The 16,374-nt window shown below is 35.7% G+C and overlaps 1 protein-coding gene across 1 annotated transcript in view; it reads right to left on the minus strand.

Annotated features, from left to right (window-relative positions):
- The window catches only part of ADGB (androglobin), a 226,208-nt gene that overhangs the window by 62,725 nt on the left and 147,109 nt on the right, over positions 1-16,374 (minus strand). Inside the window, exons 24-26 of the mRNA XM_036768101.1 lie at positions 15,926-16,019; positions 6,673-6,807; positions 4,060-4,213 (exon numbers count right to left, since the gene is read on the minus strand). Coding sequence (XP_036623996.1) covers positions 4,060-4,213; positions 6,673-6,807; positions 15,926-16,019 — 383 coding nt within the window. The remainder of the gene's footprint in view (positions 1-4,059; positions 4,214-6,672; positions 6,808-15,925; positions 16,020-16,374) is intronic.

Here is a 16,374-nt window from a genome sequence, read left to right on the forward strand (position 1 = left end):
CAAACATCAGCTATTTACAAGTAAGAATGGTTTCGTTTTTTGTACTTGCAGCCCCAAAACCTAGCATGATTCCTGGGACACAATAGGTACTTGGTAAATTGATGTTTGCTGACTGATTGACTGATTGGTTTAATCTCTATTTGAAGTTATCTGACTCCTATGAGAACTTGATTACTATGACTTTTTGCCAAGCTTTAACCGAGTGAACTAACAATCCAGACTAAACTAAATAAATCAAATATAGATATAAACATTTTAGATGTTTAATGTGGTAAACAATATTGTTAATAGCTTCATCCAGTCATGAAAACAATTTATGCTGCAAAAGTGCTGGTTAGCTCTGAAGATATACTGCTGTAAACTATAGTCTAAACCAGAAAAATGCCATGTGAAATGGTGAATATTCAAAAGGCAGGTCAGGGAGGTTTTTTTGTTCCATAACTTGGGGGAACACTTTGATGTCATCCATAGAACTGGAAACAGAAAAGGAACTTGTTTATATCATAAAATGAGAGCTGCCTCTCTTTTTTCTGATGAAATGTACATAATCGTTTTAACTACTACACAATTTGTTTACATACTTTAGGACTATATTGCCATAAACAAACTAAAAAAGATTAAACAGTGCCTCCAGCAGATGAAGACACTGGTTGGTTAAATGAGAATCAGTTCTGCCCCTAGGAACTGTTTTAACTTTTTCTTGCAACACACAAGTTCCATTGCAGTAAGAAGAGACAAAAATCTTTACTATTGGCTGTCAATTCAATATTGTTAACTCACTACTGACAAACAAAAGCTGTGCTTGAGAATCACTTAGAGAAAGAAAAAATTCTGTGGCGAAGAAAATTTATTAAGTTCCTACTAGGTATAAGACAGTCATTGGAGATAAATTTTTTAACCTCAAAGAACATATATTCTTCTGGGGGTTACAACATGAGTACAGATACTTAATGGAAAGTATGTAGAAAAGGGAGAGAACAGCTGATGGGTATTGGGAGGGACAGAGGATTCAGGAAAGACCTTTTGTAGGAGATGGTAGCTGAGCCATAAATAGGATCAAATTATAAGATTTAGCATAATATGTTTTGTATAGATTCTATGAAAATTACATCTGTGAACAAATTTCTTCCCTGTGTTCTTATGAATTTAAGTACTCCTTTCAGAAGCAAAGACATATTAAATCATTCCTATCTTTTGACTATAACCAAATGGATTTTATTAAAAATTATGCTAAGATGTGAAAATTGATAACAGAACAAAGGGAGACAGTGTCTCATCAATATTTTTCTCAACAACTGTAAATAGTGACTCTAAATTAACACAAGGTAAAATTAACAAGTAACAAATTGTTATTTAATTAACAACTTGAAACAGCAAGATCTGATTATAATATTCAGCAATCTTATGGCTCAGGATAACAGAAAAAATGTTTAGCTTATATTAAAAATAATTTTAAGCTTTTAGTATAGTATATAATCGGAGCAGGAATTATTTAAAATTTAATTAGACCAAAATATCACATAAATGTATTTCATCAAGAAGTCACTCAATTATTCTTATTTTTAAAAGGTCACTAAAATCTCATTAAAATCCCTCTATCAGAATTCTAATCCTATGCCTCATTGTGACATGAAAGTGACCTTAAATCTCATAAGAATGAGAATTCCAGCAGATTCTCCCAAGTTTTAAAGATTTTGAGTATGGTCTGGGCAATGAACTGTCTGCTGTCGAAGGATGAATAGTTAAGTATGGAAGAGGCATATCACTAGTAGTTTGACTATCTATGTGATGAATTCTTTGGCTATGGGAACCCAAGAAAAAAAGGAAGATACAAAACAGTCTTCAATGATAAGCTAGTGTAGGGAAAGAGAGAGAGAAAAAACATATTGGTAAATATTATTCAAGACTAAGGAATGTTTTGCTGCAAATAGAGGGATCATTTGTCCATATGAAATTAGACTATCCACTGATCTGACCAAAGATAAAAATCAACACTAAACCAAAAAAGGATAAATATACGTGTACAACTCCCTTCTGCTTTTATAGTGATAGTAGAAGAAAGAAACAAAAAGGATAACATGATAAGAATCATAGCATTTTAAAAATATCTACAAATAATAATTAAACTATAGGTACTGTAAATGGGAGATATTTGTTCAATAATAAATATCAAAATATTACTGGATAAGGCATGGGAAAGGGCATGAGATCTCCAGACTCTAGGGACCTGGGTTCAAATACCAGCTGTACCCCAATGGCTGTGTTGCCTTGGGTGAATCATTTAAGCTTTCTGGGCCTCAGTTTTCTTATTTGTAAGAATCTGGTTCTTTCCAGATCTAAATATATGACCCTAAGAGCCCATATCAAAACTAACATTCTGGTTCTAAAAGAAACATGAAAAAATAAGGTAGTGGCTACTAAATGGAAATTTCACAGGTTTCCTTGAAGAGGAAACAAAGGACTTGGTAGAGTTGCTTTCTTCATTCGTCTAAAGACAATGAGGAACAGCATTTGGGACACATAATCATCTCACATGGCAGTGCTAATAAACAACATAAACAAAAAGACACTTTCAAGAAGGAAATCACACTATGTTCCAGCATCTGGATAAAGGGGTAGAAGCAATTTTACGAAGAACTTGACAAGATCCTCTGAATAAAGGAATATATGCATTGATTTGGTGACTTCAAATCAAACGTAAGCTTCGGTGAAAAATGTATTAGAAAAATGTCTCAATGATACAGTTAGGTCAAAGAACCTGTACTGTTTAGTAACTTTTTGTGTATAATGCCAAATAGGTTTCTATGATGGTTGTACCCATTTACAGGGTATACCTGTACACCACTAACAGCGCATCAATGTGCCTGTCTTCCTATAGGCCTTCCAACATTTATCATTTTCTCTTTTGTCATCAGCCAATCTGATGGGTAGGAGAAGAGAGGGGTGTGGTGTAATGGATGATGCTGTATTTGAAGTCAAGAATACCTGGATTCAAATCCCCCTTTAGATACTAGCTGTGGGACTTTGGGTAAGTCACTGATTCTCTCTGGGATTTGGTTTCTTCACCTATAGAATGAAGGAGTGGGACTCTGCAGCCTCTAAGATCCATTCCAGCTCTAAATATATGATGTTATTCATATTATAAGCTCCTCTAGAATCAGCACTACCTCTGCCTCAGATCCCTTTGTGCTTCCAGTTCATTGACCTATATGGATGGATGAGTGGATAGACGGATGAAGAGAAAAAATATCATGTGTTAAGCACTTACTATGTTCCAGGCATTGTGTTAGGCACTTGGAAGAGAAAGAGATAAGTGAAATAATCATTGTCTTTGAGCTTATAGTCTATCTAAGGGACACAATATGTAGTTACAAAGTATTTACAATAAATACAAACTAGAAATGAGATGATTTATGGGAGAAATAAACAGAAGTTAAGGGAATCAAGAAAGGCTTCCTGTACAGGGTGATGCTAGGTATGAACCTTGAAGGAAACTTGTGATTCTACGAGATGAATGAGGAAGGAGTGCATTCTAGACATGGTGGACAACTAATGCAAAGGTGTGGAGGTGGGAGATGGAATACCACGCATGAGGAACATTAAGAAGGCTAATTTGGCTAGACCATAGTATCTGTGAAGGGGAGTAATGTACAATAACAATGGGAAGGTCGGCTGAGGCCAGGTTGTTGAATAGGACTTCAAAGGCCAAACATAAGAGTTTTATTTAATCCTAGAGTCCACACGGAAACACTGTAGTTTATAGAGTAGAGGAATTATATATATAGTCTGACCTGTGCTTTGAGAAAATCACTCTGGCAGCTATGACTATCTTATTCTACTCCCTGAAAGTATTCAAAGGAAAGAATTAATTATTGCTGTGCACACATTAACTTCAGCAACAGCATTTTTATTGCTTAGTTTAGTTAGTTAGTTTTTCAGATCACTTCTGGGATTTTCTCAGCAGAGAAATACAGCAAAAGTATGTAGACATTATCTTTTCATCCTCTATAAAAATAAAATTTCTAACTGTCATTGGGTGTTAATAATATTCAATCTTACCTTATTCTTGGTATAGACATAAGGTATCACTTTGAGGAACACTCGCGGAAGTTCCTCCATTGTGTCATTATTAACAACATGGAGCATACAGACTGGAAGATTAGTGTACACTTTAGGCATCAAGAGCATATCTTGAGCTACATAAAATGTTTCTCTGCAATTAAAAAAAAGGATCCTTTAGAAAATCAGTTGGATTTTAAGTGAATAAATAGAAACTGTAGTAAATTAAAGTTAAATAACTTTGAAAATATAAAAATTCAACATATTTGCATATAATGATATTCTTTTCATCTCTTCTGCCTTTCACAACCCACATTTAGGGAGAGCTCTCTGTATATTTTGCCTCTACTTCCTTATATTTCACACATTACTCCGGTCCTTGCAATATGGCTTCCAACCCCAACATTTGATGGAATTTGCTCTCTCTAAAGTTCTCAATGACCTATTACTTGCTCTTTCCAAAAGTATTTGCTCAGTCGTCATCCTTCTTGATATCTCTGCAGCAATCCTACCTCGGGCACTTCCTTGTTGTATGACCCTGGGCAAGTCACCTCTCCCTAGGCTTCAGTTTCCCTATCTATAAAATGAGGGGAGTTGGCTTGATAAATTCTGAAGTCTCTTCTACCTCTAATCGATGATTTTTTGGTTGTAGGGATACTCTCTTCCCTGGTTTTTCTTGACATTTCCCTCTCCTTTTCTTCTCCTGTCTAAGAGCTCCTGTTCAAATTCCTTTGCTGGATCATCATTTATATCCTGATCCTAGGTATGAGTATACCTCAGGGCTTTGTCCAGGACTATCTTCTCTTCTCCCTCTGTACTTTCTATTGGTGATCTTATCAGTTCCCATACATTTAATGATCAATTCTAAGTGACTGACTTTCAAACTTGCATATCTAACCCTCATCTCTATCTTGAACACCAGTCTAGAAACAAGGACAGTTTGTTTGTTGGGCGTCTCTACACAACTGTCCTATAGACTTCTCCAACTCAACATGTCCAAAACAGAACTTATTGTCTTCATCCCATTGGGGATGCTACCCTCCTTTTAGTGACCCAAGCTTGCCACCTCTGAGTCAGTCTCAATTTTTTAGTCTCATTTATTCCACCTCTACCCATATCTAGTCAACTGCCACATCCAATCAATTAATTCTGCCTTTACCTCTCTCATATCTATCCTCCTCTCTCCACTCAGCCTGTCACCACATATATTTTGGTCCTCAATACCTCTCACCTGGACAATAGCATTAGACTCCTCACTCTGCTTGCAGTTTTTCCCCTCTCCAAACCATCCCTCTACATAGTTGCCACACTGACATTCCAAAAACACAGAAAACACAAAAGCATCCACATGAATAAATATATAAATCTGATCATGGTGTTCCCCTGCTCGTTAAACTGAAGTGACTCCCTATTGCCTCTAGGATAAAATAAAAAATTTCTGTTTGTCATTTAGGCTCTTCACAACCTGACTCCAAATTCTGTTTCTGGATGAATTTCACAATTCCTCTTCATAAACTTCATATTCCATCCAAACTGGCCAATTTGCTGTTCTCTCTACCACCTCCCACCTATCTACCTCTATACAAGTTGTCCCCATGTATTTAATGCTCTCCCTCCTTCCCTCTGCCTCTTCAGAGTCTCAGCACAAGTGTTACTTCCTATAAGAGACCCATCTTGATCCTTTGGTTGTTAGTCCTCTCTGAACTTGCCTCCCAAAAAATTACTTTGTATTACGTTTATACTTTATATTTACTTCTCTGTATCCATATTCTTCCTCAGTAGGTTTCACTTTTTAATCTCTGTGTCCCCAAAGCCTAGCACAATGCCTAGAGTATGATAAGTACTTAAGAAATAAATGTTTTTGAACTGAATTGAATTAATGATTCTTGCTATTGACCTTATTTATCTAGAAATATAAATTTTCTATATATAATAATTTTTATATTACAGCTACTTAAATATTATCTAGCAAATGAGAGACTTTTACCCCACTATCATAACATTATACATCCTCTGAGCAGCATTTCAAATCAATTTAACAAGTATTTATTTAGTAACTACTCTAAATGGGCACAGCACTACTCTAGGTACTAAGGATACAAAGATGAAATGAGTCTCTGTCCTAAGGTGCTTAGAGTCTAATAGGGGAGATAACATATAATGAATACAAAGAATTATGATAATATCAAAAAGTTAAAGTGAAAGCTAATTAAATGCAAACATGAATAAAGTAGTTACATAATATATTTTTTATTTTTCTATTTTTTTTACTAAAAATGCAAATAAAACATTTTTTTAAATGGTTTTATATATACAAAAGTAGGATGACTTTTAGGGAAGGTAAGAAAAACAACCCTGAAGTTTTATTTTTTTAAAACAAAATTATAAATTGACTAATTATATACTATAGTAGATTAAACAATTGATTAAAAGCAATCAAACAATTTATCAGGATCAGTATCCCAGGCACTGTGCTCAGTGCTAGGGATACAAAGCTCAAAAAAAAACAAACAAACCCCGTCTCTCAAGCTACTTATATTAAATATACACAGAAAACCATTTTAATAAATAAAATTTAATTTAGAGAGGGTGAAAATATTTTCAAAACCTTACCTAAAAACTATAAACCAAGAATTTGGTGGCTGATCAGGATAGCTGATAGAATAATCAGCAAAAGCTATCTTAGTTTCTTCATCTTTATAACATGGATATAGCTCAAAAGACTTGCATTTGCTTTTAAACATTAACCTGAAAAAAATGAAAGAGCATATCTTTCATAAAAGAACAATATTTCCTACATATGTCTTATTCATGAAAAGAAGAAATAAGGAAAAAATAAGATGGAAAATAAGAGTGGGGTTATTCAATAAGTCTCTTTCCCCTCCTTAAGGTAACTAATAAAGTAATAACTAAAGTAACTAAAATAATTAATAAGCCTTGATACTTTTTTCAGGTGAGAATACTTCAATCAGTCAGTCGAAGGCTTTAAACCACGTTTAAAAGTCCTTAATCGATTTGGACAAAGTGATGGAATTAAATGAAATTATACAGAAGTATACTGAGATTGCTTGAAGAGACTCAGTCATTCCCTGTGGGTCCTTGTATAAAACAGCAAGCCAGTTGGAATCTCTGCCTTCCAACCCAGTGGTAGAAGTACCAGTCATGTTCCTGAGAGAGAACTGCTAGTAGAAGAGGGAGGAGGAGAAAACCACTGTCTTCTCCCTTCACCACTTGACTACAGAAAGGACTTGTGAACTTCAAAGGGTCAGATGATTTGGGATTTCTCATTTGTAATGGTAAGATTATTCCCAAAATAGCAGTGACTAAATGTTAGTATCTGTATTAGGAGCTAGAAACAAACTAAGCACAATGAGAAATGCAGCTTCAGGACTCTTTAAGTAGGATAACAGTAAGCTATACCATGCAAAAAGAGAATTTCACCAGGACCCTACAAAGGAGGAAAAAGGACTTCTGGCATCTAAGAGCTATGAGTTACCTCTTTGACACATATACTCTCAATATTTGCCCCTACTTTCCCTTGGGCTCTGTTTGTATTTGTGGGAGAGTGTGTCTCTAGTTTAAGGAAATGCTTTGTACCAACTATTTGTACTATGCTACAACAGTAAAAATTCATTTCTAAAAGCTAATTAAATCTAGCTGGTCACTTGTTACCAATTGATAATCAGTGGGGAAACATCCTGATGGGGGCTTGTGAGCAAAAGCATTAGAAAAATATCCTGAACATCTCAGGGTTACCCCCCTAGAACTCTAAGGATATAGTAGCTAGGTAAGCTCTGGGATCAAAGCTAACAATGGAGTAGGGGAATGAGAGAGCAAGGCCCTGAGCATTACCACTTCTATAGCATATATCTTTTATTATAATCAAAAATTATCATGTAACTATCAATGAGGATTCTACAAAACAAGATAAATTTAGTCCTTCTAATGACAGAAGATGGATCAGTGAATATCTTTTAACTAAATAATAATTAACTAAATAATAATTTGTAATCTATATGGGCAATGTGTTAAATGTACCTGATATTCTGAAGAGATGAAGATATAACAAAGATATAACAAAGATATAACAATAGAATATTAATTTAGAGGTAGAAGGTACCTATAAGGTAATCTAATTTGGCCCATAAGTTTATAATTAGAATCAAAAAGATTGAATGACTCATCTGAAGTCACAGAGGTAGTAAGTAGGAGAGGAAGGAGTCATGGGAGCTGATATAGGGCAAGATTATGAATACACATCTTAAGAAAATCTCCTAGGCAGAGATAGAGCCAACATTGAGAAAAGGCAGAGACTCACCTGAGCTCTCCCCAAAATCCCACTGAATACCTTTAAACAATACCTCAAAACAAATTCTAGAGCAGCAGAACCCACAAAAGGATGGAATGAAACAATTTTCCAGTCCAAGACAACTTAGAAAGCTGGCAGGAAAGGTCTGTTGCACCAGGGTAAGAATGGAGCATAGTTCAACACAAACCACCCCCAGGAAATCAACAGTAAGCCTTGAAGGGCAACTGAATCTATGGTGGCAGTGGTGATTTCCAGACCTCTCAGCCCACAGATGGTAAAGGAGTCAGGCAACTAGTCAGAAGGAGATCACAGAGGTCTTTTTGCCAGCACTAGAGGCAGGACTCTGTTGCATTATCTACACTAGGATCTGGGTCTTGGGTCTCAATCCCAGAGTGAGAGGGAACACTAACACACCAGAGCTTCTGGCCACAGAGGAGCTGAGACCCTGGTCAAAGTTTCAGGGTGGAAAAGAGTGCTTGTGGTCGCTCACAGACCAGAGCACAGGCCAGAAAAGTAGTGAACATACCTCTCTCTAGGTCACTCCACCTTAGAAGAACTGAAAATGCACAGGTCTCCAGAATTACCTCTGAAAAACAGCTGCACAAAAAAACCCTGAAGCTTGCTACAGTGCCTTCTCCACTCCGGAATCAGAGTCCTACTTTAACATTGAGTTAAAAGTCAAGAAGCAGGCTGAAAAATGATCAAACACCAGGAAAAGATCGTGACTATTGAAAGTTACTATGGTGTCAGGGAAGGTCAAAACATAAACTCAGAAGAAGACAACAAAGTCAAAACTCCTCCATCCAAAGCCTCAAAGAAAAATGTGAATTGTCCTCAAGCCATGGAAGAGCTCAAAAAGGATTTTAAAAATCAAGTAAGAGAGGTAGAAGAAAGATTGGGAAGAGAAATGAGAGGGGTGCAAGGATATCGTGAAAAAAGGTCAAAAACTTGGTAAAAGAGGCACAAAAAACACTGAAGAAAATAACACTTTAAAAAACAGAATAGGCCGAATGGCAAAAAGGGGCATAAAAGTCCAATGAAAAGAAGAATGCTTTAAAAAGCAGAACGAGTCAAAAGGAAAAAGATACACAAAAATTTACTAAAGCAAAGAATTCCTTAAAAAGTAGAATTGGCCAAATGGACAAGGAGGTACAAAAGCTCACTGAAGAAAATAATTCCTTAAAAATTAGAATTGAGCAAGGGGAAGTTAATGATTTTATGAGCCATCAAGAAAGAATAAAACAAAAATCAAAAGAAGGAAAAATAGAAGAAATGTGAAATATCTCACTAGAAAAACAAATGATCAGGAAAATAGATCCAGGAAGCATAAAATTGTTCTGCTTGAAAGCCATGATAAAAAAGGGGACTAAACATCATCTTTCAAACACTTATCAAGGAAAACTGCCCTGCTGTTTTAGAAAATAGAAATAAAATACAAATTGAAAAAGTCCACTGATCAACTCCTGAAAGGGATACCAAAATGAAAAACTCCCAGGAATATTATGGCCAAATTCCAGAGCTCCCAGGTCAAGGAGACAATATTGCAAGCAGCTAAAAAAGTTCAAATATTGTGGAGTCACAGTCAGGATAACACAAGATTTAGTGATTTCTACACTGAAGGATCAGAAAGCTTGGAATGTGATATTCCAGAGGACAAAAGAACTAGGATTATGAGCAAGAATCACCTACTCAGCCAAACAATATAAACCTTCAAGGGAAAAATGGACATTCAATGACATAAAGGACTTTTAAGCATTCCTGATGAAAAGAATAGAGCTGAATAGAAAATTTGACTTTCAAATAAAAGACTCAAGGGAAGCATAAAGAGGTAAACAGGAAAGAAAAATCATAAGGGGCTTAATAAGGTTAAACAGTTTACTTTCCTACATGGGAAAATGATTTTTCTAACTCCTAAAAACTTTCTCATTATTATGACAGTTAGAAGACGTATACATAGATGGAAGCCATGGGTGTGAGTTGACTATGTTGGGATAATTATCTTTAAAAAATAAAATAAAGGGGTGAGAAAGAAGAATATACTGGGAGACAGGGAAAGGGAGAAGCTGAATGGGGTAAATTATCTGATATAAAAGAGGTGTGAAAGAGATTTTAAATGGAGATGAAGATGAGGGAAGTGGAAGGAGGGAGGAGCATGAACCATCTTCTCACTAGAATTGGCTCAAAGAGGGAATAACCTACCCACTCGGGTGTAGAAATCTATCTTACCATACAGGAAAGTAGAAGGGGGGATAAGAGAATGGGGTCTTATAGAAGAAGGGCTATTGGGGGAGGTAAAAGTCAGAAACAAAATATTTTTGAGAATGGACTGGGTGAAAGGAGAGAGAGAGTAGGATAAACAGGGAGAAATAGGATGGAGGGAAATACATAGTCATCATTAATATGAAAAAAATTACAGCAAGTCTCCCTGATAAAGATCTCATTTCTCAAATACATAAAAGTCAAGTTTATAGAAATAAGAGATATTTCTTGATTGATAAATGGATAAAAGCATATGAAATTAGTTTTCAGACAAAGAAATCAAAGTTATCTAGAGTCATATAAAAATGCTCTAAATCTATTGATTAGACAAAGGCAAATTAAAACAACTTGGGCTACCACCTCACATCTTTCAGATTGGCTAACATGACAGAAATGGAAAATGCCAAATGTTGAAGAGGATGTGGAAAAACACTAATGAATTGTTGGTGGAGTTGCGAACTGATTCAACTGTTCTGGAAAGCAATTTGGAACTATGCCCAAAGGACTACAAAACATACCCTTTGATCAAATAATACTACTACTAGGTTTGTTTCCCAAAGAGATTCAAAAACAAAAAGGAAAGGACCATATGTACAAAAATATTTGTGGCAGCTCTTTTAGTGGGAGCAAAGAATTGGAAATTGGGGGATGTCCATCAATTGGGGAATGGCTGAACAAGTTGTTGTATATGATTGTAATGGAATACTAATACAATACTATTATAATGGAATAATGCTGCTATAAGAAATGACAAGCAGGATGCTATCATGAAAACCTGGAAAGAACTATGTGAACTAATACAAAGTGAAATAAGCAGAACCAGGAAAACATTGTATAACAGCAATATTGTATAATGATCAACTGTGAATAACTTAGCTAATCTCAGCAATACAGTGATCCAAGATAATTCTGAAGAACTTATTATGAAAAATGCTGTCAATCTCCAGAGAAAGAACTTATAGAGTCTGAATGCAGGTCAAAGCATACTTTTTGCTTATTTTTCTTGGGGTTTTTTCATCTGTGTTTTCTTTCATAGCATGACACATGACAAGTGGTGCTTATCTCACTTGTTCAGTCATTTCAGTGGTTTCTGACTTTTCATGACCCCATTTTGAGGTTTTCTAGGAAAAGATACTGGAATGAGTTGCCATTTCCTTCCCTAGCTCATATTACAGATGAGGAACTGAGGCAAACAGGGCTAAATGATTCGCCCAGCATCACCCAGATAGGAAATTTCTTAGACCAGATTTGAACTCAGAAAGACAAGTCTTCCTGGCTAAAGCCCTGGCACTCTATACACTGAGCTACCTAGTTACCCCAATTTTAAATGTTGTTGTTCAGTTGTTTGTCAGTTGTATCCAACTGTTCATGAGTCCATTTGTGGTTTTCTTGGCAAAGATACTGGAGTGGTTTGCCATTTTCTTCTCCAGTTCATTTTACAATGAGGAAACTGAAGCAAACAGGGTTAAGTGACTTGCTCAGGGTCACACAGCTAGTTAGAGTCTGAGGCTAGATTTGAACTCAGGAGGATGAGTCTTCCTGACTCCAGGCCCAATACTCTATCCCCACTGCACCACTTATCTGCCCTGCTCATCTCATAGTAGATGCTTAACAGGTGTTTGTTGAGTGACTGATCATTAATTATAGGCATAGTAGGAGATACAAAAGATGTATGTACTATGGCTTTTGCCCTCAAAAAGCTTATAGTCTTGTTGAGAATGACAAGTCTTACACATGAGTAAATTAGAAAATGCTAAATTGACTATACATAAATGCAACATGTATGGAACAGAGATTGAGTACTTTGCGAGATCAGGAGGGGAAATGATATGGACCAATGTTGTCAAGGACTCAATATTGACTTTGAACAAGTTGGATAGGCCTTGAGAAGAAAGGAGGACATAAATGGGGGTGGGAAGAGGGAGATGAAAATATGAATATTGTAGATGATAATGAGGATACTGGCCTTCCTGGAAGATAAAGTTCTTCTGAGGATACAGTGACCTAAATTGGTTAAGTAGGGTCAGTTTACTCAGGGCTAGGAATGCCAAAGATGAATTGATTCAATGGGGTAGAAGTAAGATACTGTTAGCCCAGACACAAAATCTAGTCTGTGTATTAGCTTCATCTGCTTTTCATTATTCACAGTGTTATTCTTATCAGTATTACTGTACTAAGATAACAGCTTCATCCATTTGCTGTTATTTCTCCAAATCATCTAATTTCCCGCACTAGTGGTCTGATCTGGTGTCGTTAATCATAATAGAGCCTCTACATGTTTTCATACTATAACAATTAAAGAGATATAAACAATGTTTAATCATTTAATGAGTATGAAAAAGAAGAAAATCATAAAATTCCTTAACCATGAAAAGCCATTAAAGAAAAATAAATGACTGCTCAGTCCTATGTGGCCCCTTTCCCCAGTGATGATGGCACAACCAATTCTTGTCTCTAACAACATAGCACTGTGTAACTGTTTTCCTGTAGCCCTTCTAACATTTACCATTTTCCTCATTTATCTTCTTTGTCAATATGATGGGCAAAAGATGGAACCTCAAAGTTTCTTTAATTTATATAGTTTAGTTCTTTCCATAGTGTGGCATTTTTTGGTCACTGGACATAAATCTCACATTTAGAGTATCTAGAGTTAAATAAAACATGTAGACAATCTAAAAACTGTCATTCTTATCCACAGTAGTCCTTTTGTACCAACCTATCATCATCACTGGGGAAAGGGGCCACTTAGGACTTTTATTTTTTTATAAAGGCTTCATTTCTAAACTATATGGAGAACTGAGTTGAATTTATAAAAATACAAGTCATTTCCCAATTAATAAATGGTCAAAAGATATGAACAGGAAGTTTTCAGAGGAAGAAATTAAAGGTATTTATAGTCACATAAAATGCTCTAAATCACTATTGATTAGAGAAATACAAATCAAAACAACTCTGAGGTACCACATAACACCTATCAGATTTGCTGATGTGACAAAACAGGAAAATGATAAATGCTGGAGAAGATGTGGGAAGATTGGAACACTAATGCATTGTTGGTGGAGTTATGAACTGATCTAATCATTCTGGAGAGCAATTTGGAACTCTGCCCAAAGGACTATAAAACTGTGCATACCCTTTGACCCAGCAATACTTCTTCTGGGTCTGTATCCCAAAGAGATCATAAAAATGGGAAAAGGACCCACATGTACAAAAATATTTATAGCAGCTCTTTTTGTGGTGGCCAAGAGTTGGAAATTGAGAGATGCCCATCAATTGGGGAATGGCTGAACAAGGTATATGAATGTAATGAAATACTACTGTTCCACAAGAAATTATCCACAGGTGGACTTCAGAAAAACTTGGAAAGACTTACATGAGCTAATGCTAAGTGAAGTGAGTACAACCAGAAGAACATAATACACATGTAACAGCAACACTGCACAAAGACTAACTTTGATAGACTTAGCTCTTCTCAGCAATGCAAGCATATATGACAACTCCAAAAGACTCGTGATAGAAAATGCTATCCACATCCAGAAAAAGAACTATGGAGTCTGAATGCAGAACGAAGCATACTATTTGCTTTCTCTTTCTCTCCCTCTCCCTCTCTCTCTCTCTCTCTCTCTCTCTCTCTCTCTCTCTCTCTCTCTCTCTCTCATTTATGGTTTTTTGTTTCTTTTTCTTTGTGGTTTCTCCCATTGGTTCTAATTCTTTTATACAACATGACTAATGTGAAAAAAGAGCATTCAAAGGCTGTAGTTATGCACCTGGACAGCCAAACCCTAAGACATCCAAAAACTGGGTGGCATGCTGAGGTTGCATGCATAGGGACTGTGGCTGACGAGTCCTGCTATCTGCTAGCAAAATCATAGTTTGTACTTAGTAATTTGGAGTTTTTAAATAAAAAATTTTAATAAAATAATTTTAAATGCAGAGGAAATTGGGCATATTGTAAATGAAGAATTAATAGGCTACATTTATATAATCCACTAAGATTTACAAAATACTTTCTTTTCAACAACCCAGAAAGATACTTTAGTGTAAATATTAACATTCCAATTTTAAAGAAGAGGAAACAGCTTCAGAGAAATTAAGCATCTGGCCCATGATGACAAACATAATAAATGAAAAAGCTAGGATTTGCACCCACGTCTTCCTTTTAATGTCAAGTCCAGTGCTCCATCATATTGCTTAGATAGTATGAAAAAAGCCAAAGGAGAAAATAAATGAACAGATAAAGTAGGCATTAAATCTACTTGGAAGGAGCAGAGTGGCTTGGGGAATATTACTTTTCTTAATATGACTCTATAGGAGCTTTAAAAAGAAAGTAAGACAGGGTTCTGATCCACAGGGTAAAGGAGATGATTAACGCAATGGGTTATGAGGACAACCTGAAGCAGAACAGATCAAATGAATCTTTCATCTGATGAAGGGAGAAACGGGTTAGGAGGCTGCAGCCAATCAAAGGAGACTAGGATGAAGGAGAAAGGGTTGTGGTGGTAGCACTAATATACACAGCATAAGAACTTACCTTTTATAAACTGGAAGAGGTCTTTAGAGATGGTGTAGGCCAAATCTTTTATTTTACAGATGGGGAAACAGAGATTTGAAGAAGTAAAAGAGCTTGCCTAAGGGTCACACAGTGAGAAGGAAGCAAGACCAAAATTTGAACTCTGGTCTTCTAACCACAAATCTATTGTTTAGAGTCCAGCCTTTATAACTGAAGTGGGGAAGAATTTGCTTCAAATTCTGCCTCTGACACTTAGTAGCTGTGTGATTTTTCATCAGGTTACATAACCTGAGCCTCAGTTTCCTCAACTATAAAGAGCTAGGTGTTGAATGATTCTGTGATACTATAAATTCAACAGAGGGAAGAATAAGAGATTCTTCATTGTCACTTCAACAAGTTTAAATATTTCAATGTAGACATGGTGTTTGGTCAAACTGGTTAACTAAATTGGAAACTCAGTTTCATTTTGGTTTTAAAGTGTCTACTAGGCTAATATTTGGATATATATAAATAACAAATACACAGAAATTAAGCTTCTCATTAAATAATGGTCATCATGATAGCAACTTATAAACGAAGGACATTGCAATACTCAAAATACCTATAGGACTAAAATGTAGCAGAGTCTAGAGATACTACTCTTAAAATTGGCACCATACCACTTTAAATTAGTCTGATTCATTGTGGTACATTCTCAAATAATTTAGATAAATATTTTCAGGATTCAGTCATTATGACTAGATGATGCTTGTCAATACAATATGGAAATGGCTTATGTTGCCTGTTACCTTAAGAGAGAGACTGAATATTGTTCTATATTGAAATCCAGCAAACTCCAAAGTTTTTGTAGAGTGTCTGCAACCTCAATATTTTCCTGTGTGTCTGCAAATAACAAAAAGAAATCAAAGAACTTAAAATCTACAAGGGGCTTAGGGAATCATATCATACAATCCTCTTATCTTATAGTTGAGAAAATTGAGTTCAACAGAAGTAGCAACTTGCATGAAGTCAAACTTTATTGGTGGTAGAATCAGTACTGGAGCCGAGGTCTCCTAACTCCCAGTACAATATTGTACTTGAGTGCATTCTCCTTCACCTTTAATGCATAACTCATAAAATACAATTTGAATCAACAAAATTACTGTAACCAAGATTTATATGAAAAGTCCATTTCTTTTCACTAGAGATACAGCATACATCATCACATCTAAGAAATCAGTTCAACCAACATGTCATC

The sequence above is a fragment of the Trichosurus vulpecula genome, chromosome 7, assembly GCF_011100635.1.
Source record: "Trichosurus vulpecula isolate mTriVul1 chromosome 7, mTriVul1.pri, whole genome shotgun sequence".
NCBI lineage: Eukaryota > Metazoa > Chordata > Mammalia > Diprotodontia > Phalangeridae > Trichosurus > Trichosurus vulpecula.